Source organism: Psilocybe cubensis, chromosome 4 (assembly GCF_017499595.1).
Source record: "Psilocybe cubensis strain MGC-MH-2018 chromosome 4, whole genome shotgun sequence".
Lineage (NCBI taxonomy): Eukaryota > Fungi > Basidiomycota > Agaricomycetes > Agaricales > Agrocybaceae > Psilocybe > Psilocybe cubensis.
In genome coordinates, this window is record NC_063002.1 from 1933504 (window position 1) to 1957727 (window position 24224).

The following is a 24224-nucleotide window of genomic DNA, read 5'->3' on the forward strand; positions in this document are numbered from 1 at the left end:
TAATTTCAACATTGAGTAGTGTTCATTCTGTTTTTGGTCTATCCTCGTATGCGGGTGGTTCTTCTGATTGATTTTCAGTCGCCCCAAGGATATAACCTGACCCTGGCATGAGAGTGTCTGGCGAAGTAGATCTGGGTCTGGGTGGTAGGTTTGGTTGTCTCGCGGCACGTTCCGCCGCCAAATGTGCACGAGCGATAAGTTGCTGTTTCTCCATTTCGTCCCGGACCTCTTTGTTTCTCCTGTCATCCATATAGGCAAGTTTTACCTGTTCAGGGAGATATCAAGAGAAGACGTTAAAGCAGGGTAACGAGAACAAGGACCTTTTCTGCGGCAGCCAGTTTAGCTTCCTTTTCGCTCTTCATTGCTCTTATCAAGCGTTCTTCTTTCTCTGCGTCAAGGTTCAAGTGTTCCTTGAGAATAACTGCACCGATTTGTAAGTCTTCCAGATGATGCTCGTTGAAAACGTAATATGGTTCAAAGTCTTTGACCTTGATATTTAGTCAGAGGGGTGATTGGCCATTTCGGTTTCCCGAGCTTACCGTAGGACGAAAGCCGAGCTGTAGATTGAGTTAGTAATTTCCCGAAATGCGAGTAGGAGTGTATGAAACTGACTTCAACTGCATATTCCAACGCGCCTTTCGTGTCAATAAGCTCTCGCTTGATGATAGTATTGGAAGTTCTGAACATCTGATATTTTGGATTGGTAGGATCACGAAGCAGATTGTCCGCGATAGTCAACAAAGTCTATGAATGTCATCCCATGAGTTTATTCAACTGTCTGCAAGGCTGATAAGAAAAGAGTTAGTACTTTGAGAGAGCTGCGTGCTCGCTCTTTAGCATTTGGCCGTGTAATCCCAGGATCTATGAGTCTCCGGAACCTCTGTCGCTTCTCATGTTGGGCAGCCACTTGAGCAGGGGTCAAAGGTGAATTAGCACCGGATGAAGCATGAAGTGTACGGCGCTCTGCAGCTAGAGCCAATGCATCAGCAGATACGCTTGGCGACAATGCAGATGAGGAAGGCGTGCTGAGATGGTCGGACATTGTCGTGCGAGGAAGTACAAAATTCTTGAACTCAATGTGAGTTTAGCACTCGATTCCCAAGGTTTATGATGAATACGAGTCACAGTCTCACAGACCAACAGATCAAAATGTCATCACAAGTCACCAATCGGATGCTTTTATTCTCATATCGGAAGTTATAAAGTTCCAGGTAAGATTACTGTTATCGCGTACTGGGTATAACGACTCAAAGATACAATGAAAACAATGAACTGAAGAAAAATCCCAAAAGATGACGCGTGCAAGTCCAAACGCTGTGCTGGGAAGATGAACCAAATGAATACATGCGTTTAGTTGGCAGTGGCAAATCCAACGGCATCCCTTCCAAGATCATATACAGTGTAGTATTTGCGGAGGAATACATCTCCTGCAGAATATGATACATGATCAAGTCTGTTACAATAGAATGTAAGATTCAAGAAAGACGTACCAACGATCCAGAGAGAACCGCCTGGGAGATTGATATCCATTCCAGTGAAAGCAGAGATACAGGTGCCTTGAACTTCGAGGATGTAATCAGAGCCTTTGAGGGGGTAAGGTTTACCACCAAAGTGGAAGGCAAGCTCAGGAAGGCTCGGCACTTTGGCACAGTCAACAGTATATTGACCGTTCCAAGACTTGGTGGCACCGATCTGAGTGTTGAGCATTTCGGCAATGTCAGTTGGGAGTGCAATAAGGGATGTACCTGTGTTTTATATATAAGCACCACGAAGATGGAAGAGCAGTTGGCAACTTACCAGTGTCAATGGCAGCACCTGTATTCTCGAGTTCAAGTTCTTCATCACCGAAGCTGAATTTCTCAAGCTCAACTTCCCAATAAGCTTTGCGACGCAAAGGGACGTAATCAAGTTTTCCACTGTATGCGGAATGATCAATGCCTCCGAAGATAGCTTCACCTCCATCGTTCTCTGAAGAGCCAATGCGGAAGGAGAATACAGGGGCATCGAGCAGGCCCTGGTTGATCATACTGTAGAATGGAGGGGTGATATGGTTCACAGAAATAGTATCATATGCAAGGCCAAGGATTCCATCAAACCTGGAAATAATGGCAGTTATAACATGTAAACCATTAAAAAATAAATACGAACTGACTTTCCAAAAGCAAAAGCAAGACCGGGTTCCTTAGTGGCTTCAGCAAAGTCCTGACCTTTGATGGTCAAGTCCCCAATTGTCAGCACGTCATTCGAGACGAAACCTTCCATGGAGCCAGATCCGTATTGGATAGAGAACTCAGAGCCATTGGCCTTGTACGTGGATGACGAGCTAGAGTCATACTTGGTGTGTAGGAAGCAAGCAATGGATGTGCACTTTGTGCTGGGTACCCATAGGTTGCTTGACCTAAAATGGTTTAGTAGATGCACAGACATCGACTGAATAACCGAACCCAGTGTCAAGAATAACTTTGAACTACGTTGAACATTGAGAATGCAGTAATATTGGGTTATTAGGTAACTCTTACCGTCTGCGGTGGAGTCCCAATGGCGATTTCGGTGAAATACTGAGCGTTCATAAAGTCTGAGAGGAAGGTTGTCAAGAGGTGTTAGAGTGAGAAATGAAGGAAGATACTTGTAAGAGGAACGCCGTGGCCACCCTTAAGCTGTTCTTGCGTCCAATAGAGCTGTTCACTGCCCTTGTTGGATGGCCTCTGGACTCTACGACCAGAACCACCCGCTCCCATAAGAGGATACTGGGCTTGAAGAGGGGCACCATACTTCTCAGCAAGGTACGCACTCTCGAGCTCGGGGTTGCTCGCTGCGGAAGGAAGTTTCTGCAGCTTGAGTTTGTGAATACCAGCGGCGGTAACGAAGGGAAGGAGGGAAAGAAAGAGCGGGGAGAGAATCATGGTTGTGGTTGGATTGAGTCAAGGCGAACTGGAGCTGCGCGGCCCAGCTAGGGGGTTGCCATCAACGTCATATTCGGACTTTCAATATGTATTTATTTATTATATTCAGAATTACATAACATATTCGCTTACTTGTCTTACTCTCGACCTCGATGAGTGCGCGCGCATCAAGACGCCCTGCGGCCTCTCTCAATTCTATCGAATCCCTTCTGCTTGCTCAGTCTGTATGGGACCTTGGCGCAAGCCAAGCTACATGGGCCCCAATCTCCAAGATCCTCTCCAAGCATCCTTTGTTGTCGCGTCCCAAGTCGTTCTTCACCCCGCAAGTCAGTGTTAGCGCCCATTCCACTTCCCCACCATTGACGTAATTTCAGTCTTGTCACTCAATGTATGAAGCTCTCATGAAAGACGCTGGGCTTGAAATGCAAGTTGACATATCTATGCAAGTCTCTTCTTTCTAATCTTTCATCCAGAAATGAAACCACTGTTATTCCTCATGGTTAGCACACTGCGTTTGCTTTGCACCGTTCTCTCAATCTCAACTTTCAACAGCTTCAGTGAATCTGGATCTCGCTCGAAAACATTATCATGCCCGCTTTCTCGAACTTCAAGGGCTCATACTAAATGAAGAAACAAAATTCAAGTCAGTACCTGACCTCTTTTTTCAACGGCCATTTGTGAATCGTGCCATTCAGGGCAGTTTTGAAAGAAATTGAAGAGATTCGCGCCGGGATTGCAGAAAAGCAAGATTCTGATGCCGCACCTACAGAATCATCTCCACAGTCTCGATCTCAGCCTTCCCAATCGGAAACCAAGGTTTGCAATATCCTCAAAGTTCCAATTCTATTCTTAATGCATCATAGGTTGTAGACGAACTCTTCAGTGGCTCTGACTTAAGCGGAGTAACAGAGTCTGCTGAGTCTAATCCTTCTCAATCTCAGCCAGAGGTGTGTTGTTTATTATAAGTATTAAACTTGGGGAATTGAAACTCGCGCAGAACAGCGCCGACGACTTGCCTGTTCGTACAGATAAGGGGGCTCAAAATACCCAAACGAAGGATGCTGCCACGCCGTTTGTGGAAATGTCGCAAATTACTGAAGAAACAGCTTTAGGTGGCGGGCTTTCACCTCATACCCCCCAGAATCCCGCTCAGGACGTTGGGGAAGAATCGCAAACGAATTTTGCTACCCCTCAACCACATCATGACCCACAAGAACATTTAGAGGCTGTGGAATCGTTGCCAATGAGCAAGCACATGTCAGCCCCAAACAATGCCGAAGAACCTTTGCCCTTCAATTTGGACGATGAAATTAAAAATCAGGGTCGTGTGTCGCTAGATGCTTCCAATCACAAGCAGATTTCAAATAACAAACAAGAGGAAGAGGAAGAAGAAGCGATCAGGGAAGGCAAAAACGAAGAAGAAGAAGAAGAAGAGGTGGAGGAGGTGGAAGAGATCGAGAAAACCTCACAAGGTCAAACAGAAAGCGATGTCCTTGAGAAGGCAAAAGAGGAACAGATTAATGTTCTGTCAGCATGTGAGGATGAAGAAATGAAAGAATTGTCAGGAGATGACATCAAAGCAGACACCGAACAAAATACAGAGGAGGAACTACCCTCTCCTTCCCCCCACTTAGTCCACAATAAAAATTTTCAGAATTCTTTGGACCCCAAAGCAGCACGTTCACCTGTCGCGGAGACGGTCGGTTCAGATGCGGAGCCGACTCCTGACGAGGGGCTATCTTCCGAAATGGAGGAACCAGTGGCTCCTGCCAGGCGTACGATTATTTTCTTTTTTCTCTTTCCTATATCGTCCCATTTTCTAACATCGTTTTGACAGGCTCGTCCCGCAGACGCAAATCATCCGCTGCGTCTGTTCCTCCTCCGCAATCGAGGTCACGCTTAAGACCTAAAGGTCGTCCAAGCGAGACTTTATTGCAAACAACAATGGCTATCGATTCGGACAATGATGGCGACCTAGAAGGTCACGACGGTACACCTCATACTGGAGAGGAGCGCGCGTCATCTCCTTACGACAGCGCACTTACAAGACGTCGAGATGGTTTGTCTTTGCTATATTTTATACAAATTTAGGCTGAATAACATTTCTCAGGTAATAAACGGAAAGCGTCATTTCTGGAAAGTGCTGGGTCCCCTCACGATAAAAAAAGGCTGCGAGAAGACTCCGAGCCAGTAGACGAGGAAGAACCAGGTCAGCATGGCTGGATTAAATACTCACTTGCCGTCATAACATATACTTCCTTAGGGCCCAGTTCTCATAATTTGCGTGCGCGTATTTCTCGACACGGGACTCGGACCGAAGAACAAGTAGCTATGAAACGCTTCCAAAGCGTCATCGGCATGCTTCATTCCCAAATATCTCAGCATAGGAACGGTAATATTTTTCATAACCCTATCAAGAACTCAGAAGCACCCGATTACCATGACATAGTTAAGCGCCCGATGGATTTGAAGACAATAAAGACGAGAGTGAAAGACGGCGTCATTGCAAACTCGCTTGAGTTTCAAAGAGATATATATTTGATGTTTGCTAATGCCATGATGTATAATCGACCAGGGTCAGATGTACATGCAATGGCGGAAGATGTAAGTAAACCTTTACCGCCGAGCTTTAGTTGTGGTCTGATATTGTTACAGATGATGCTCGAAAGCGAGGGTCAGATAAATGCTTTCAGGCAAACAGAAGGTTTGGTCAAACGAGGCCAACGTCCGTAACTGATACTTTAATCATTATTTCGTATGCTATGTATAGACCTTCATGCACACATTTTGAAATGGTAACTTCAGAGGGGATTAAATTCTCAAAATTATCATACATATCATACATATATAAAGACAAGGTAGACAGGGGAAATAAATTTCAACGAGCCATTGAGGTGTTTTACAATGTGTTACAAATGCGAGATTGGTCCAACGTATCAGAATGATAAGGGAGCAGAAGAGATCAAAACCATGGTTGATACAATTCTCCCATTTTGGCTAATTGTAATGGATTGGTGGCAGTGGAAATCAGGCCTGTCACCGTAGTTACAACAGGAGTGGTTACATTTGATATGTTTCCGCTGAGAGCCTATGATGCCATATTAGACAAGTTTCTCAAAGTAATTGTACAGTGTATAAATACCTGTTCTCTTTCAAGCTTGCAAGCCAAGCTTTCAGCTCTTTTCACAATGTTATCGACATGGGCATTTACGTGCATTCGAAACTGATTATCGACGACGACACCCCGACTTCTTTGTTGAAACCAGAGAGACACCTCGTCCCTGCTCAACAGACATAATTGTTGTTCCAGATCAAACTAACGGGACGTTGAATTAACCATTTATGTGAGTGAATGTCATTCTTACCTCTGGTTCTGTCAGCGATCTGCCAATTGCCATAATACCAGGAGCAAGAAGTCCCTCAGTAAAGATTGGTCCCAAAAAGTTTTGCATATTAGGAGTTAGACGGAAGGGGACAACATCATTTGTTGCAAACAAAGGATGTGAAGCATGAGTTGCTAAAAAGAACAATAGTAGATTGTTAAAGACAATCAAGACACCTATGTTGTAAATGAAACCTACCCGGTAGTAATTCTGTCATGGCAATCAAGCCGGTTGAACGTGAGATTTGGAACCGCGCTGGATGGCGACTCGCGAGACAAAATAGATAGGTCATGAAGCTGCATGAGGCAATCTGTAAAGCAAATTGTTTCCGCATGCGCCACAGTTCATCCGGTGCAGACATGCTGCGAGCCATGTACTGTACAATTACGCATACATTGTAAGATTAAAGAACTGTATAGAAAATGAATATACACACGTTTGCAAGTACATCATCCGGCACCATCTTGCTGCTCACTTCGTCGCATGAGTCCTTCTTTAAAGTAACGTATTCCACTTTGCTTGGCTACATCGTCGTGTGAGACGGCGTGTAAGTAGTAATAATATAGATCACACACCTGTTTCTTTGAATGCTGCTGACGATAATCGCGCAGCACCTTTCTAACATTCTCGCCAACAAACAAGATAGGTTCTTCCCTCGAAAAACCCCTTTCTTCGCAATGCAGATCATAAATTTCGCCAAGGGATATGTAAGAAGAATCAGTTTGATAGAGACGAACGTTCGGGCTACAAGAAATGGCTGCAGGGAGATGAAAGGTCAAGTTACGCTTCCTGCTCTCCTTGTTTCTAGCCAGTGCTCTGAAGCCACATGAATAACGTTCGATAATAAATAATGGAGATGACACACCCATTAAACGTCCTGAGCATTTGAATCACCTTGTCTTCGCGACGATATTGTCGATTACAGGGGAGTTGAACGGTGAAAGAAGTCTTTGAATTGTCGCTTCCGTGGATTGTAAGTCTCTTGAAACAACTTCCATTTGAACGGATATTTTCGAACTTGGGGGCAAATTTCTGGATTCTGACAAAATATTGATTGGAATCCTTATCCTGAACACGACATTAACGACTAAACACGAAAAAAATAAAGTATGACATACCTCAGTATATTGACCAGGAACCTCAATTTCATCAATTTTGCTGTACTGAAATTCCGTAAGATAGTGGCTGAGAACGACCAATGGTTGGATGCGAGGTCTGTTGTCGAAGGTCCCTTCAAATTTATCTCGCCATGCTTGGAGACGTTGGATATATTCGTAATGTGTGGGTTTATTTGTTATAAAGTCTTCCTCGTACTCCTTCTTTAAGATTGGAAGGTTCAGAGATCATTTCTAATTAGAGAAATATTATACAAACCTTGACGAAAGCGGGAAGATTTATAAACATCCGCGTCAATGTGGCGACTGTGTTAGCAGTGAGTTGGCCATCGTCTTCAGGAGAATTGATGCGAATAACATAATTCTGATGTAGTAAGGATCAGAGATCGCCATGCGATTAATGAAGAGATTAAATAGTTACTTGAACAGCATCAGAAAGCAACATGCAAATATTTCGATACACTTCTTCTTCGGCATTAGGTTTGAACTTGTGCTGGATTTGATCCACCATTGTTTCCAGGCTAAGAATCAACAAGGGAAAAGAGGTCTTTAAAGTTTGTAAAATTTCATCTACATGTTCAGAAGCTTGTCGAGGCTGTGATGACGGGTCCGAAAGATTGGGAGGCATAGGCATTGGAATGGTCGCAGAATCGGGAGCAACGGATGCCGGTGTGTTGGTTGGTGCAGAGGCACTAGAGTGCATAGGGTCGTTTGCTTGATGCTCGGGATTTAGTCGTCGAGAAGATTCGGCGGCAGCAGCTTGAGCGGCGGCACGAGCAGCGAAGGCTTTCTTCATAAGTTGCATTTCCTCCCTTGTAGTCCGCAAATGATAGAAGATTGCCTGTTAAATGGCACTTTAGTATAAGGTTGAAATGACGAACAGTTAAAATTTACCTGAGGGTAATGTCTCGCTAAATTCAAAAGAAGATACCGAGCTTGCTTCCATTCACGGTATGACAACGACGTGCAGAGTTGCGGAATAAGAGTAATCCAAAACCAATACGCCGCTTCTCCTTTGTATGTGTCGAAGGCCCGAGATATTGTCGATGCTGAATCATCCAAACTCAGAAGCCATAAAATTCGCGCCAGTAAGGGTCTGCACTTCCCACTTTTATACAAACCAGCGGCCTGCATATAACAACTGACCGCATTTGCAGCCTGGCCGAGGTCGGAAGGATTGTCTTTAAACAGATGGTCACTGAATCGGCCCCATTCCGCCCAGGCTTTTGGCTGCACGATATCGAGTTGTACGGCTTGACCGAATGCGAGGGTAGCATCTTCGGGGCGTAGCATACGCGAGAAAAACATCCCTTTCAAGGTATAAAACTCGGCTTTCTGTGCCGTCGAGAAGAACATAAGATTTGTATTGTTTATAACTTCCAAACCTGCTTGTAGGTCGTTAGGCTTTTGGTAATGAGCTCTAGCCTGTTCTCTGAGCTTCAAAAACGCTTCCGAAATTTCGATATTCGGCAAGGTATATATTTTTGTGAGAGCATTGAAACAGACGTCGAGTAACTCATGCTTTCGAGCGACATGAGCGAAACGGTTGATTATCCATGCAGTTTCGTGATAGCCCCGATAACCAAATGTATTGGCATTGTTGGCGCCCGCGTGGTTAGAAGTGCTAATCAGTGGCATATACGCATTGTTAATTGAGCTGAATACGTTTTGCCTCCACGCAACAAGGTCGCTCCAGATGTTGATATCATCATATATATTCGGTAGCCTTTCACGCCAGGCTTGAAGAACCATCTTGAGCTCAGAAGACTTTTTCTCCAAGTTCTGAGCATTTGTCTGTGACAAAGATCCAAAGATCTGTACAGCCTCTTGAAGCTCTACAAATTGTTGAAAATGTTGAAGAAGTGGTATGTGGGCGACTGAGAGGTGTTGAGGCAATCCAACCCATTTGCGTAGAGAGAGCTGCATGGCGTCTTCCAGGAACTTTGTAAATTCAACATTCTTATCCAATGCAGCCGGTTGTTTAAGCAAAGCCATATACGCCTCAAATACTCTTCTCCTTGGAGTAGGGATTTCAGGAAGAAGGTTGATTTGGGCCTCTAGAGCTTCCTTCTGGTCGTTCCAATCTTTAATCCTCCAGGAACACTCCAGAGTCAACTCTTGATTTGCTTCACCTTTGGCAAAGTCGTATAACACATCCCAATGTTGAAGCTTTTGGGCAGCAAGTACCCACTGATCTTCCCACAGGCAGAACTCGGTTTCTGAGAATGGAATGGTGCCAGCTCGCACCCGACTCTGGGCTAGTTCATACGTCTGCGCAGCTTGTTCCCACATTCCAGCTTGTTCGAAAGCCAGGCCAATATTGGTTTCAATTCGTATCGATCGTTTCCGCCATAATCCGTAGAACATATCCTCTTCCGCAAGTTCAGCATAAACATCCGCTAGAGAATCGTAGATGTGATCTGTTATGGTCAGATCGTCATCTTTTGTATAGTCCAACGATTTTTCCAAGATTTCCAAGCCGATGTGCCAAGCTCCATAGGTCTTTGCAAGGTATTTCACAAGATGCGGAGGCAGAGTCATTGGAGTAGAACAGGCATGAATGCCAGTAAGGAGGGTTTGAACGACATTCGGGCGCAAAGAAGCCTGCTTGATGTGATAGTCTTTGCTGAGTAAAATGACCATGTGGTTTGTGATTTCTGATTGTTCTCTCCTTGTTAAACAAGACCATATGGCAGGAAATACGGAGACCCATGTATCGTGAGCCGTTTGTGGGTCCAGGAACAACAATCTTTGAGCAGGACGAATGATGTCTTGCATTTGAGGTCTGCTTATCATGACAGATGATGCGTTGGACAAAGGTCGGCGGTCAAGATTGGAAGTCAAATTCACATCTGCGGCTCCAAGGATCAGGTAGAGCGCTAAGTATATCCAATTGTGGTCAGCAATGGCATCCCAATTTTGCACGCCCAAGATATAGGTCAACCTCCCAAAAAGCGATCGCGGTACACTCATATCGAAAAGGTCCATGAATCGCTCCCGTAGTACAGAATCCTTCGCCCGACAACCTAGTAAAAATGATTGTTCAAGGCGATTTGTTAGGTCACTGCGTCGAAGGGAAGGTTCCGTGTAGATGTCATAGACGAGTTCCAGATAGGCATGGAATATTGTATCCCCGCGTGATTCATATAAAGTCATCTTTTGAAGAAGTGTCGCCTTTTCTTTCATTGTTGGATAAGCTTCCTGGCGATGAAGTGCCCAGGTCCTTGAAAGGTCGAGGATGTATCGACACAAGCCTATGCTCTTTGATTTGTCTACGAAAACACAAAGGGTGCTCAAAAGCCAACGTCGCTGGTCTCCTAAGAAAGCAACAGACAGTTGGCATATATCAAGGATGGTGGTCACCGAACGAACATTCGTGTCATACCCAACAGCAGCAGTGTTGGCATGAATATGGTCTTTGGTGAGTTTGCTGAGCAATTTCATGAGGAGTTGACTAAAAGGTTCTATTCTCTCTGGAACAACTTCAACAACCGATTTGAGCATCCCAAGAATACCTGGCAATGAAGATGAATTGCGAAGGCCATCTTGAATGGAGGTGTATATAAAGTTGTGAAAGTCTGACATCTCCCCATGGGGTTCGTCTTCTTCTTTTGGCAAAGGATACAGCCGGACAAGTTTGTCGAAGATAGGGCGTAAAACATCATGCATGTTATGCTCTTCGACTAACAACCCCTTGCGAATGAGTTTTTGAAGTATCACAGCATTCGTCGTATACCATGAATCGGGTTGCTCGGCAGCGACGACTTGAAGAACTTTCGCCGCAGACAAAGCTTGTGCAATGGAATTAGCGTTGTCGGTCGGAATATCATTCTAGTAAAAATCAATCAAATATTAGGTTTCGAAAAATACCATTTTGCGCACCTCTAGAACCCTCGAGAAGAAACGCAATCCAACGGTGACATCGTTCCACCCGTTTGGCCCGACAATTAGGTGAAGAAGCGAGAGTGCTTTTGGAAGTAGCGCGGCTCTAGCAGGCTGGTCATGGGGAATGGTAGAGAGCCGTACAAGGTAGCTAACCATATTTTCACGTAGTGTTAAAGGTGTTGACCAAGTTGCGTCGTCCGCGTGAGGATCGGATTGAACTACGTTGGACTTTGCTGCTTGCTTCGATTGTTCCTCCCAGTTGAATATCACCTGCAGCACATCAATAGAAAGGATACGCATCTCTAAAGTCGAACTAGGCAGCATGCCTAACTTATTGAGAGAGCTGGCAATGTGCGGAACAAAGAGTGATCGAACTGGGAAGAAAAGTTGGGATTGTTTGGTGATGAGATGATAGATGGTCATCATTGTTGCAGAACTTTCCTCGGCCAGCAACCTCCTGGTAGTTATTGCCCAAGCTGGATGACCAGGTGGCTCATTACCTTCAGATTTGGGGAGAGTAGGAGCTAAGACTGCTAAAGCTTCTTGACGAAGAGATATACGGCCTTCAAGGTGATTCATCCTCAAAAGTCCGGTCCAAGCACGAAGAATAAATTTTTGTGGGGTAGGAAATACCGCGAAAAAACGTGCAGCAAGAAGATAGGACGTTTGCTTGATTATAATGTCGTCGTTGGTTGTGATGTATGACCATGCGTATCTCATGACATCTTTTCGAACATCATCGAGAAGGTTTGGATAGAATTGAACGAGGATAGTAGTCAGGTGAAGAACTTCTATCCTGAAGTAGTCTCCGGCGTCTTGGAAGGCGGAAAGGTCGTTCATAGGTTGCCAAATTGTTTTGTGCATCCAATCAACAAAATCCGAGTCAATAAGAGCACATGTTTGACCGGGACGCTTGGCTTGAATTAATAGAGTCGGAGATATGATATAGCGGATACAGTAAGCCTTCTGTGAAAATGTGAAGCTGGGATCAGAGAACCAGGTTACAAAGCGCATTAGCAAATTTCGTTTGAATATACTGTCTTCACTCAGTGCGACATGTTCGTAGAGAAATTTGGTGGTAGCGATAATATCGATCCCTAGATCCATGGTGTAAATGGATATGATCTCGAATAGTAGGTCGATACGAGGTGACTGCCTAAGAGCTTTGGTAAATATGGAAGTCATTAAAGAGTAGCGGTGGGATATATCAGTTGCAACATTTGAAAAAGTTTCAGCTTGTGGCATGTTCGAGTGCCAAGTATCAATCACAGCATCGATAGCATATTCATTTTGAATAAGCCATGCAGGAAGGAGGTCGCTGATATCATCAAACAGGCATAAAATGGCTGTTACCACATTCCTTTCATTTCCCGCGCGCAACCGGTTAACCAGGGCTGGTGTTCGCGATGCCAATTCGCGAAGAAGATTAGGTGCTAACTTTGCCTGCAATATACTGCGTAATGTTCGAAGATGTCGCGCATAGGATAAATGTCTCAAAAACAAATCAATCCCCTCAGCAGGATACCGATCGAGATATCGCGCCAATGGTTCTGAAAATGGACTCTTGGTCGAAAAGTGCATCTGAGCTTCTGTTTGCACAATTGCGTTGACAAGCGGTTCCAAAAATATGTTGGCAGCAGACGGGAGGAGATGAAAGATGTTGGCCAACCGAACGAGTTTAGTGATACCTTCGTTGTCTGCTAGTGAAAGTTTGGATGACTCTTGCAATAACTGAGGATCGGCAACAATGCGAAAATGGTCGAGGAGTTTGTGACCGATCTCGACCTTGAAGTAATTGGTCAAAAGCTCCAGAAGCCGAGCCAGCCCCTCGAGGCCCGGAACTGAGAGGCGCTTAGGATCCGCCAGATTCATCAAAATGGGCCGGAGGCCTGTTTGGAGCAGTTCCTTCGGTAGTCGACTTTGATGCGTCAGCACCATTCGAAGACCTTCGTGGGCCACATCTTTAACTTCAGGAGAAGGGGAGTAAAGCGACTTGAAATAAACACTGGTCACTCTGGTGATAATATCAATGATTAAGTCTGCAAATGAAACAAACATGATAGTACCTCTGACGCGTTTGAGTTTGCCGGGAAAAGAAATCAGTGAGAGGCATTGCTGCCGTTAATAACTTTATACAGGCAACTCTGAGCTTAATCACTTCAAAGCCTCCTTGGCGAAGGTTGCGGGGACCGAGAAGTTGTGCATCGTCAGCATCAGCCAGAGCCAATGTTTCATGTAAAAGGCGAAGTAGTTCATCGTTCAACTCCACTAATGGGGGATCCAAGCTTACACAGTAGCGAATAGCTTCAATCATGCCGATTTGCTTCGAAAATGGTAGAGCACGAAGAGGTTTGGTGTAAATTCCCATCAGCATACGATCCCTGTGGGGTGTGAGCATTTCAACTGCCGGCCTACCACTGATCTCAACTAAAACCCCGATACATTTTTGGGCAGCTTGACGAACCAGAGGGTTGGGACTTTGCAGTTCCGGGAAAAATATTCCAACTGTATGCACCAATTTATTGAACGCATGCGTTGCCCCGTCTCCCTGAAAATCAGCGTGCGTATTGCTGATTCGGATGCAGGTAATGAGAACGTCTATCACTTCACCTACATCCCGGGGAACTTCAGACGGCAGGTCCTTCAAGATATGGAGCAAAGTACGATAGATATCCAATTCACGATCCGTAATCCATTTAGCCCCCAAGTCAGGTGTTTGTGCCATAATTTTGATGCCATTGCAGCCAGCACTTTTTCTCGTCCATGAATCATCGAGACATAATGCAGTGAATCGATTGGCAATTTGATGTAAGATCATCATGAGCTCATGTGATACCACGTTCGACCGACCATTCGAAGCCACAAGATCGCACACAATGGAAAAAATAACAGTTCGAGCTTTGTTTGCTTGGTCTTGTTGGTCGCGCGCAAGCGCGTGGGGAAACGCATCCAGATAAGAAGACAACAGTACACTGGGAAGAGGTCGTGTACCGGCCTCTCGAGCTTGTGTACGACGTATTTCTTCTGCGAAAACGGCTTTACCGAGGGTTCGTACAAAAGACTCGGCTTTTTCTTCCACTTCAGGGAGGTGTAATGCATCGAATATGCCTTCCAAGGCGTTGATAAATGTTTCCTCGACATTACGACCAACGATTCCCTGGAGCTTGTTAGATTGAATATTTCCTACGATGATTGAAACAAACCTCATGAAACAAAATTGACAAGCAATTTTGTAAATAGTTATATGCATGGATGCGATCGTTTGGCGATGATCTGCTAATGTTCCGTGAAGCGAGTGCCGATAAGGGGCCCATCTCAATTTTTTCGATAATGCCATTGAATGAAATGGTAAACTTCGCGGATTCGGAATGATGTCGATAAGTTAATGCGGGCTCTTTGTTGAGAAGGCGTCTATTTCGACCGCCTAATTTACCCAATATCCGGATTGTTGTGTGAGCTGGGTGGTGTGGGGCAGGCAAAGGTTTTAAATGATTGAATAACGCTTCCATTAAATCGCGAAGGACAGTGCTAAGCGTCGGGTCCAGAAAATCGGGAGTGAGATTGTCAATGCACAGTTCCAAGGTACGCAAACCTTGCGATACAAGGTCAGGATTGCCTCTCAAAGCCAACGCAAGGGGTTGCATGAGATAGGTGAGGTGAGGGAGCAAGTGTGTGAGACGCAAAGGGACTGTAAGACAAAGCTCAACAATCATATCTCGTGTTTGTCCGTCTGTAGCTAAAAGTTGTCTATTGAGGCTCTCCAGCATGTCCGGCAAAAGTGGAACGACAGCATTGTAAAGTTTTTCGTATCGGCCACCACCCACACCTATAGCTCGGAAAAGCGCCCGAAGTAGATGAAAATAATTTGCTGGTTTGGTAGCTTTTGCTGCAAGCGGAAAACAATCCATAAGAAGTTTGCTAACGTGCGCTGCAAGAATTTCTTCATTGGATACAGGATGTGCTGATACGGCCCCAAAAGCCATTTTATACAAACGTATTGTCGCTGCCGCAGTAAGATCATCATGATCTCCTAAAAGTGGGAGACGATCGACCAAAAATCGAAGAACAATGGCCAACAAGGTAGCCGAAGTGGTATCGCGTGAAAACAGAAATTGGCAGACATTTAGCAACATGATACGCTTTTGAGCACGTTCGAAAAAGAATTCAATTTTATGCGTCCACACTTCTTGGAAAACATGTAAATTGACTTCTGTCAGAGCATGACCGAACCAATCGATTGGTTCATTTTGTTCTGGAACCCGGGGATCCGATTCAAATAAAGACATGCAACGTATAGATGCCTCGAAGAAGCGGAAAATAAGGGTACCGTCTGGAGGTGGGGCATCGCATTTTTTCAAAGAATTGAGGCATACACGGAAACCATGAAGGAGTGTTCTGAAAACCATCCTGGATTCTATAAATAAGGTCATAAGAAACAACCTTAAGTGCAAAGACGTGGAATTAACTTGCCGACTAGTATATCCTCCGGCTTTTCGATATAATTGACTGCACCACCAATGGGCCTAGCTTTTTCAATGATGGTAACGTCGGGCCACTGGTCAACAATGGAATCTTTCTGTTTGTTCCTTTCCAATAATCCAGAAACATCTGCCTGCACAACACAAAGTCCTTCTAGCTTTTCTAAACATGTTTCAAACATAGTTTCAAGCAACCGAGCAGCTCCTTGAGATGTTTCCTTCGCAACAATTACGTCTGCCAGCCCAAACATCATCTTCGCAAAAAGAGTATGCAGATTATATCCAAAAGCCGGATTGTGCATCATGGACGAGTAGACATGCACTATTCGTTCAAGCTGCGAAGCAGTCAAGTCGTTTTTTACATGATGAACGAGGTCGGCCACTGCGGTGTAGACTGTGGTGCTGCAAAAAAATTAAAGGAGGATCGCGGATGGGGAAAGCATTCAGGACGCACCGCAGAGCTTCTTGACTAGCCACCGCTGTGCCCAATAAGACCTTTTCATCGAAAAGTTTGTCTAGACTATTAAATAAAGCTCGCCTATGAGGCGTCCCCATCAAGTGGCGGAACACTACCATTAATTCCTTGAAATATATTCGGTAAGTGGGGCATTTGAAATAAAAATAGATATACCTTTCGCATTGCAATACCGTTGGAGGGACAGTCTTGTAGAAGACGCAATGCGCTAAGAATGAGAGTTTCCCCGTAGGAGTCTGCGAGCTCTCCAGGGAAGCGCATCACATATGCCAGATACGACAACATCTGGCAAAAGCGATGAATAAAAGGTGAAAAGAGAAGAGTTATTGATACTACCTTTATTTGTGCTTGAATCAAGTCATGATACATGCTCATATTTTTAATATCCGGAGACATTCCTGCCCATATCCCACCCATGGCTTCATAATTTACTCTGGCTTGGTTTTGAACGGGCGATTCCAATGCTAACATTTCGAAAGCATGTGTCGTAGTCGACTGAAGATTTGATACCACAAGGTTTCGATGTACTTGCGACATTATAACCATCACCATACCCATCTCTCCTAATGCTTTAAAGCTTCGGGAAGCGGGTAAACTGACATTACTGTCGACTAGAGCGGAGTCTTCTTGAAGATATTCAGCTACCAGGTCTTTCATACTTCTCAAAGCGTCTTGAAAGATCGAGACGAATTCCGTCAAGCTGTCTTCAGTAACGACTCTGTAGTTGCGGATTAGATCGACCATGGTCTTGCAGGCGTTTACTCCGTTTTCTTCGTTGTCGTGTCGTAAGATATGAAGCATACAGCTGAACATAGGTGGCACGAGGCTTCTGAAAGCTTCGTTTACAGGGAGACGGTTAAGGATTTCGAACTGCACGCGACGAAACTGATATTCCGATGACTCCTTCTGGAATGAGGGCTCTCCCGACCGTAGCAAGTCGAGTAGTGGTCGAACGAGGCGTGGTAGGCTGCGTGCAGAGTCGGAATCTCGCATAGTGTCAAGAATTTCCCGAATTTCGCAAGCTACATTGTGCCTCACACGAAGCTCTATCTCAGTTAGTTAGTCGCAGAAACCTGAACGACAGTAGTTCGCCGTGGAATTCATACCAATGTTTGGATCTGCGATGCGAGACATCCTGATATCCAGATCAGACGTAGCAGCAGATGCTACGCTGCTGGAGGTTTGTTCCATTTGTGAAGGAGCGGCCATTGTCAAGTGCAGGACATGAGGAGCTTTTCTGAGAACAGAAGATGTGAGGGCACTTCGAGAAGGGACAACTTCAATGCTTCAACAGCAATGTGACCAAAGACTGTCCCGTGATCACATCTGTCGCGTCTGTAAAGTACCTACATTCTCTGTTGAATGGCTGACGATATAATTCTTGTCTACTCCACAACTACATAATAACGACTTGACTCGTTCAATGCCTCGGACGTGAATTTTCCTCTGTATTCTTCCGTTTACAACCTCCAACTTCAATTGTTTGTTATCCAATAATCATCAACATGGATATCGACCAACTATTCAAGGTATGACACCTATCTCTTTATAAACTTGTATTTATGCCTTATACCTTCTAATGCCCAGGTTCCTAAAATTCCTACAGGAGGAATTAAACGAAAACTTCCCGATAATCCTACTCCAGAAATGCTTAAAAAAATGAAAATGGGGGCTCCTTCATCTACCCCCATAACTTCGCCTCTCTCTACTAGCGGTCATGACGACAGGTCATCTTCCAGGAAAGCTACTGTGGAAGATGAAGAAGATGATGAAAATGGATTTGCCCCTGGGGGAGATGCTGATTATTTCGCTGAAGAGGATGATGAAGGCCGCTTTTTTGGAGGTGGTTTGACATCAGAGCAGAAGGAGATTCTCAACATATTCGACAAGGCAGAGGACAATGAGATAGGGGAAGATGTAAGTACACCTTGACCTAGTCGTCATTTTGCACCATCTGAAACTAATCTACCAAAGATACAAGATATTTCCATTACTCAAATTCGGAAATTGTTGCTTGCCTTTGAACGTGCTGTCAACAAAAACCAAGACCAGCGTTCAAAATATCCGGATGACCCTTCTAAGTCTGTGACCACGGTCCTTAACTGTGCTACTTACCTGATGTTTTATATATTCTCAGATTTATTGATTCGGAGGCGGACCTTGATAGTGCCATTAAGGCTTTACTACCACTTTCTCAGTCCCCAATTTTGGCTTATCCGGAACTCGTGCGATCCGGAACTCTTGCACTTATAACAGGTCTGCTTACCCATGAGAATGTGGATATAGTGATTGATGTCGTTGACCTAATATACGAACTCACTGACGAGGATGCGGAAGTCGACTACGAAGACGATGAATATGAAGCATCACAAGAGGCTTTGAAGATCTTAATTGAAGGATTGGTAAGGCCGCTGTTAGCTACTTCATGGATAATTGCTAAATAGTTAACAGGTTCAAAATTCAACATTGGAATTACTTGTTGATAATTTATCACGGCTAAATGAAACCGAAGAAGCTGATAGGCAGGGTGTTTTCCATGTCCTCGGTACAGTATTGCTTTCTATATATTCCTCGAAACTCCTAACAATTAACCATAGGGATATTTGAGAACATGATTGGTTTTAACCCCTCTCTGTCATCTAACTTGGTGTCCAAAACCAAAGTACTCCCTTGGCTCCTTGACCGTATCCAAGCGAAGAAACATGATGAAAATCGTGGCTACGCTGCAGAACTTATTTCGATATTGCTGCAAGACAGGTCTGACAATCAAACCCGGCTGGGAGATTATAACGGCGTTGAAATTATTCTTAAAGTCCTCTCGGTACGATTACAGTTTTTAAGAGAATCCTTTAATTTGACTATGATCATAAGCAATTTCGGCGGCGAGATCCTGTGGATGCAGAAGAAACTGAATTTATGGAAAATCTTTTCGACGCTCTGTGCTCCTCCCTTGCTGAAGATGTTATCAAGAAAATGTTTCTTGAAGCCGAAGGCCCCGATTTGATGCTTCTAATGATGAAGTATGACTTCTTTTAGCTGCTTTTATGTAAGCTTCTCACCACTAACAACAGAGAGAAAAAAGAATCGAAATCAAGATCCATTAAAGTGCTGGACTATGCTCTATCGGGCACGTCGGGGACACCACTATGTGAGACCTTTGTGGAAATTCTCGGCCTAAAAACGTTATTTACAGCATTCATGGGCAAGGTTTGGCCGTCTACTTACTTATCTGGCTCTATCCAATATTCTGATCTCTCGACAGACCGTCAAACGTCAGAAAGCAGCTGGAGATGTTACTGCATCGGAGGATACCGGACACATCCTTGGGATTATATCGTCTTTATTGACAAATCTTCCTTCCGATTCTGCTAGCCGTATTCGAGTCATGGCTAAGTTCGTAGAAGGCAATTATGAAAAAGTTGAGAAATTGCTTGAACTCCGGGAAGGCGCAAGAAAACGCCTGCTGGTTACTGATGCAGAACTTGAAAAAGAAAAACAAGTGCGTCAACTGCTATACACTAAGGACATCTCTTACGAGCATTACAGGGTGTATTGGAAGACACAGTGGGAAATAGCATATCACCTGACCTTGAAGATGATTTTTATGTTCGACGTCTTGAAGGCGGCCTGTTCTCTCTGCAAACGATTGATTATATACTGGCGTGGCTGATTGTGGAAGATGATGGAGTATGTGCTTCTTTTTAGAGATTTCAGCGCATCGTTTTCACCGTTTTATGATAGATTCGAACACATGCTCTGCGAATGCTGGATCGTAACAATCAATCTCTGAAAAATATTTTACAGACACTAGAAATATATGAAGACCACATGGATGATGATGAAGTCAATCAGACAGAGGGCTCGGTATCAAGAAAGGAGATTTTACAAGGGCTAATATCTGCTCTACATAGCGATCAGTAGAAACTAGCGATACGATCCGCGCACTTTTATCTAGCGGCTGGTGTAATGGCAGATGACAGAATCATTGTTAAAGCACCTTTTGCTCGCACAATTTCTTCCTGAAAGCGAAGTTCCGCTGCAACCTTTTTACGTAACCGTAGAAAGAGGGCATCGATAAGAGGTGCCTGACCAATGACAGATGTATACATGTCTAAACAATATTCAATATGATACTGATTTTTAGAGAATATGTACACACCAATCACTAGGCCAGTGACATCAGCTGCTAATTCTCCAAATCGAGGGTCAGAAATATATTTCGAAAGTAAACGAAGAATAGGTTCAAGCAAAACATCGTCGCGTCCAGCAAGAGCTATTCGGAGTCCATCACGGTGGATTAGCTCTTGGATCAGTGAAAATGTCACAGTGGGTGGCACGTTCTGTATATATGGATTAATGTTATTCTTTGCGGAAGAATTATCAAAGAAAATAGAAACCTTTTTAAGCACTGAATCTAGGGCAGCAGAATATTTGAAGCTCTTGAGCAACTTGTCGTACTCTTTCAATTTTCTTGTGCTTTGACTTTGAACTCGCAGTTCCGAAGAATCCATAAGCGGTTTAATGGGCAATTTTTGGTGTTGCAAACCGTGTCCGATATTGATATCATGGAGAAGAGCTGGAGCATCAAGGCGGGTCTGGTCACTTTGGACGATTTCACTTGCTTTGGGGTCTCGCCTTCGAATGGATAGAGTGCCGTCCGACATTCCTCCCAGTATATGAGTGTCATCCGGCTAATTAAGATGACCAGCATCAGCTTCGCAAAGGTGGGCATTAGTATCTGTAACTCTTACCGAGATAGCCAAACAAAGTACGGGCGACGGATATCGCATTGTGTGAACAACCTTATATGTGGAGACATCGTAAACTTTGACCATTTGATCCAAGCTTCCAGTAAGAAGGCGATCACTATTGGCATTAAAAGTAAGAGCAGTAACAGTTTTCTGATGATTTGACAACGCTCGTGTACATCGACCTCCCGCAACAATGTCCCAGACTCGAAGAATTGGACCAGATGTCGATAACGCAACGGTGCCTGAGGGAAACATCAAAACCTGTTCAACAGGAGCTATATCTGAGTGTTCTTGTCGATCACCGGTAGCCATAACCATTTCGGATAGGCCTGAGCGTGCGTCGAATAATCTGACTGTCCCATCATAGGAACCGGTAAGAATGATATTGTGGTTTGCAGTCGAAATTTGTCCAGCACGAACATAATCTGTATGCTCCGTGAACGTCGTGACTGCAGTTTGCGAGGGTACATCCCATAACTTGACAGTTGTATCGTCAGAACAAGACAGAACATGAGTTGGTGACAGTGAAGAAAATTTGGTAACGTGAACGGGTTGCTTATGAGAATCCAGTGTGCGAAGAATGGCTCGAGAATTAATATCAAAAATCTAAACAAAAACTTGGTTAGGCCCCATTGAGGATACTCTTCATTGTTAGGTACCTGTATCAACCCGCTATCGTCACCAGCTACTACGAGTTTGCCGTCTCCTCGAATACATCCGCTTCGAGCGACGTCCTTGAATCGTGATATTGTTTTCGTGAGCTTTTGGGTGCGGGGTGCATATATTTGCACTCGGGTGGCGGCAGTCACAGCGTACCTGTGCGGTTTTGAGGGAGAAAAGTGGACAGATGTGATTGGGGCATATTCTTTTACGAAGACGGGATGCTTAAATTGCCTCCAATATCTGGACTCGGCTGTGTGTTTGGAAGTAGAAGGGCGATTATGAGTTTTTACGACGAGGGATTGGTAGTCCATAACTCAAATATTTTCTTCCAACAAATCCCCGTTAAGTCAGAAAAGACGTGACTGCAAATTACTGTAGTTTACGTAATTTACTGGAAGATAAGATCTGATCGATGTTTATATGGTCCTCTCCACCACTTTTCTTCGAACGAAAAATTTTCTTCCATCTACCATCATGTTGTTGTACACCGACGTTATCACCTCCGACGAACTTTTCTCTGATGCCTTCCCTTTGTTCGTCCTTATCACTATACACATTCACGCATCTAACTTATCACCTTTCTCCAGACAGGAAGTCGATGGCATCGTCTATGAGGTAGACTGCGCGATGGTCACTCTTGGGAGCACTAATGTTGATATTGGTATGAATTTGCCGCACTGAGTTTAGATCGTCTCTAACAAATAGCTATAGGTGCCAACCCCTCTGCTGAGGAAGCCGAAGAAGCGCTTGAGGAGGGAGCTGTTCAAGTCAACAACGTTGTCCACTCCTTCAGACTCCAGCCGACAAGCTTCGACAAGAAATCCTATCTTGTCTATCTTAAGGTATCTATAACTACACCAGAGATTGTAAACCACCGGGCTCTGTTGATTTAGGTCATTAGGGATACATGAAGGCAATCAAAGAACATCTGGCTGAACATGAACCAGCTCAAGTCGAGGAGTTCGAGAAAGGCGCTCAAGCTTATGCTAAGAAGATCATAGCTAACTTCAAAAATTACGAATTTGTTAGCAGCACATTTCTTTCCCAAGTTTCGTCGTTCTCATAGCGTTATTAGTATACCAGTGAAACTATGAATCCCGATGGCATGGTGGCCTTGCTGAACTACCGCGTATGTTCAGTTTTATCTCTCTTTAAGCCTGTCCACTGACGTGGTATAATGCCTATTTCAGGAGGATGGTGTCACGCGTATGTGCTCTTCTAAAAAAATCATTAACCATACCCTAAATTTGCTTTGCTTTTTTCCAGCATATTTCACTTTCTGGAAGCACGGCACCAAGACAATCAAATTGTAAATCTTCACTTTTATTTGGTGTAGCACCTGCCTCTAGGACAACAATCATTCCTGTTTTATTTAATTTAACCTCGGGGACTCTAAATTTGAACTAAAGAGAGCGAAGTTCGAGAAATACGGCAATGTCCAATCGTATAGTAACACATCCCAACTACCATGTCTTCACTCAAACATATATGTGGTTACTTCCACGATAACAAGCCCAAAAAAGCCATGTATCTGTTACCCTGAAAGAACATCAAAAATTCCATTTCTGCGGCAGAATCAGAATCTGGCGAATCACCTGCCTCCTCACACAAATAAATAATCAGTGAATCCCATTATTTTTTAATGATGCCTGCCGACTGTTTCCAACGATTGATAGTGTTTATATTGTTAATATCTGAATTTCCACAAATCCCTGATATGATCCTTGTTTGGTGCTACCATTGACCAAAGACACTCGGTATTTTCAAGGGTTATCAAATAGTTATTAGTTGTATCTTCATATAATACCAAGTTTATTGTACTGCTATTGATTTGTAGTGCACATATATTGCCCACTGACAATGATCGATTGATTCCAGACTACTTTATTAATAAGTATGGGTGAGCAAAAGTCGATCATTGCCAACGCGCGCTACAGAGCGATAGTAATACAATAGACAACTTATCAATAAAATGGTCTTCGATCGAGCTTCACTGTAGCGTAAAGGTTTAAAACGTTATGTCATGTTATCTCATTCAAGTATTAATCGTATGTTATTCGCAGTAATGTATGCATCCAACTTCTGAGACTAGGCTCATCTTGAACAAGTCGCGCGACGCGAAACACGTTCCGAATCACCTGATCGGCACACTTGCCACTTATGACTTTGGAGACAGGAAACCTATTGTAGTAGCACTGGTAGAAACAGTATTCCTTCTGGAGTACATTCTTGAACCTCGTTCTCTGCCTTGAGCTTGATCAAAGCTTTTTGCAAAGACACTAAGGTTAACTAGACTCGATCCCAACTTTTCATGTCGTCTAATTCCATTTTGCTTGATCCATTGGTGCATGCATATGTGCCTACGGCTCGAACCAACGACCGGCTCAAGAATGATATGATTGCTCATTGTCAAGACATACTGAGAAGGTATTGATTTAATTCTTATATGATTTAATATCCTACGATCATATGGCAGTCATATAGGTCATAAAAGCGACACCAGTTTTAATCAATTGACAGATTTGGTGAAAAGAAGACGTACGTAGTCATCATGGAGGCAGACAAAGGGTT

At 44.0% G+C, this 24224-nt stretch overlaps 7 protein-coding genes across 7 annotated transcripts; 3 read left to right on the top strand and 4 right to left on the bottom strand.

Annotated features, from left to right (window-relative positions):
- Positions 1–22: 22 nt before the first annotated feature.
- On the bottom strand, positions 23–1042 carry JR316_0004791 (Peptide-N(4)-(N-acetyl-beta-glucosaminyl)asparagine amidase; the record flags this gene model as incomplete). Its single annotated transcript, XM_047890555.1, has 5 exons — positions 23–265; positions 321–488; positions 540–557; positions 613–744; positions 809–1042. 5 exons carry the CDS (start codon positions 1040–1042, stop codon positions 23–25), a joined length of 795 nt encoding a protein of 264 aa, XP_047750316.1.
- Positions 1043–1350: 308 nt separating this feature from the next.
- On the bottom strand, positions 1351–2903 carry JR316_0004792 (aspartic proteinase precursor; the record flags this gene model as incomplete). Its single annotated transcript, XM_047890556.1, has 7 exons — positions 1351–1427; positions 1491–1745; positions 1798–2096; positions 2153–2398; positions 2445–2467; positions 2520–2575; positions 2627–2903. The coding sequence occupies 7 exons, from the start codon at positions 2901–2903 to the stop codon at positions 1351–1353; spliced, it is 1233 nt and encodes a 410-aa protein (XP_047750317.1).
- A 152-nt stretch (positions 2904–3055) lies between these two features.
- Positions 3056–5636, top strand: JR316_0004793 (Bromodomain-containing protein 8; the record flags this gene model as incomplete). Its single annotated transcript, XM_047890557.1, has 11 exons — positions 3056–3229; positions 3278–3291; positions 3377–3402; positions 3456–3546; positions 3599–3719; positions 3767–3850; positions 3901–4678; positions 4741–4953; positions 5014–5112; positions 5167–5507; positions 5559–5636. The coding sequence occupies 11 exons, from the start codon at positions 3056–3058 to the stop codon at positions 5634–5636; spliced, it is 2019 nt and encodes a 672-aa protein (XP_047750318.1).
- Positions 5637–5865: 229 nt separating this feature from the next.
- JR316_0004794 (Transcription-associated protein 1) lies at positions 5866–17448 on the bottom strand (the record flags this gene model as incomplete). Its single annotated transcript, XM_047890558.1, has 19 exons — positions 5866–5991; positions 6046–6219; positions 6269–6420; positions 6485–6662; positions 6723–6809; positions 6862–7102; positions 7152–7354; positions 7405–7605; positions 7661–7765; positions 7823–8242; positions 8296–11232; positions 11284–13300; positions 13353–14443; positions 14490–15693; positions 15753–16166; positions 16219–16346; positions 16396–16524; positions 16576–17285; positions 17346–17448. The coding sequence occupies 19 exons, from the start codon at positions 17446–17448 to the stop codon at positions 5866–5868; spliced, it is 10620 nt and encodes a 3539-aa protein (XP_047750319.1).
- A 296-nt stretch (positions 17449–17744) lies between these two features.
- JR316_0004795 (Beta-catenin-like protein 1) lies at positions 17745–20160 on the top strand (the record flags this gene model as incomplete). The annotated part of the gene is made up of 11 exons (XM_047890559.1): positions 17745–17768; positions 17827–18156; positions 18214–18320; positions 18377–18641; positions 18691–18784; positions 18837–19060; positions 19111–19259; positions 19311–19446; positions 19502–19738; positions 19786–19926; positions 19981–20160. The coding sequence occupies 11 exons, from the start codon at positions 17745–17747 to the stop codon at positions 20158–20160; spliced, it is 1887 nt and encodes a 628-aa protein (XP_047750320.1).
- Positions 20161–20186: 26 nt separating this feature from the next.
- Positions 20187–21964, bottom strand: JR316_0004796 (U3 small nucleolar RNA-associated protein 15; the record flags this gene model as incomplete). Its single annotated transcript, XM_047890560.1, has 5 exons — positions 20187–20350; positions 20399–20579; positions 20637–20930; positions 20991–21596; positions 21650–21964. 5 exons carry the CDS (start codon positions 21962–21964, stop codon positions 20187–20189), a joined length of 1560 nt encoding a protein of 519 aa, XP_047750321.1.
- A 163-nt stretch (positions 21965–22127) lies between these two features.
- On the top strand, positions 22128–22966 carry JR316_0004797 (Translationally-controlled tumor protein-like protein; the record flags this gene model as incomplete). The annotated part of the gene is made up of 7 exons (XM_047890561.1): positions 22128–22186; positions 22241–22314; positions 22365–22495; positions 22555–22677; positions 22729–22782; positions 22844–22859; positions 22920–22966. The coding sequence occupies 7 exons, from the start codon at positions 22128–22130 to the stop codon at positions 22964–22966; spliced, it is 504 nt and encodes a 167-aa protein (XP_047750322.1).
- Positions 22967–24224: the final 1258 nt, after the last annotated feature.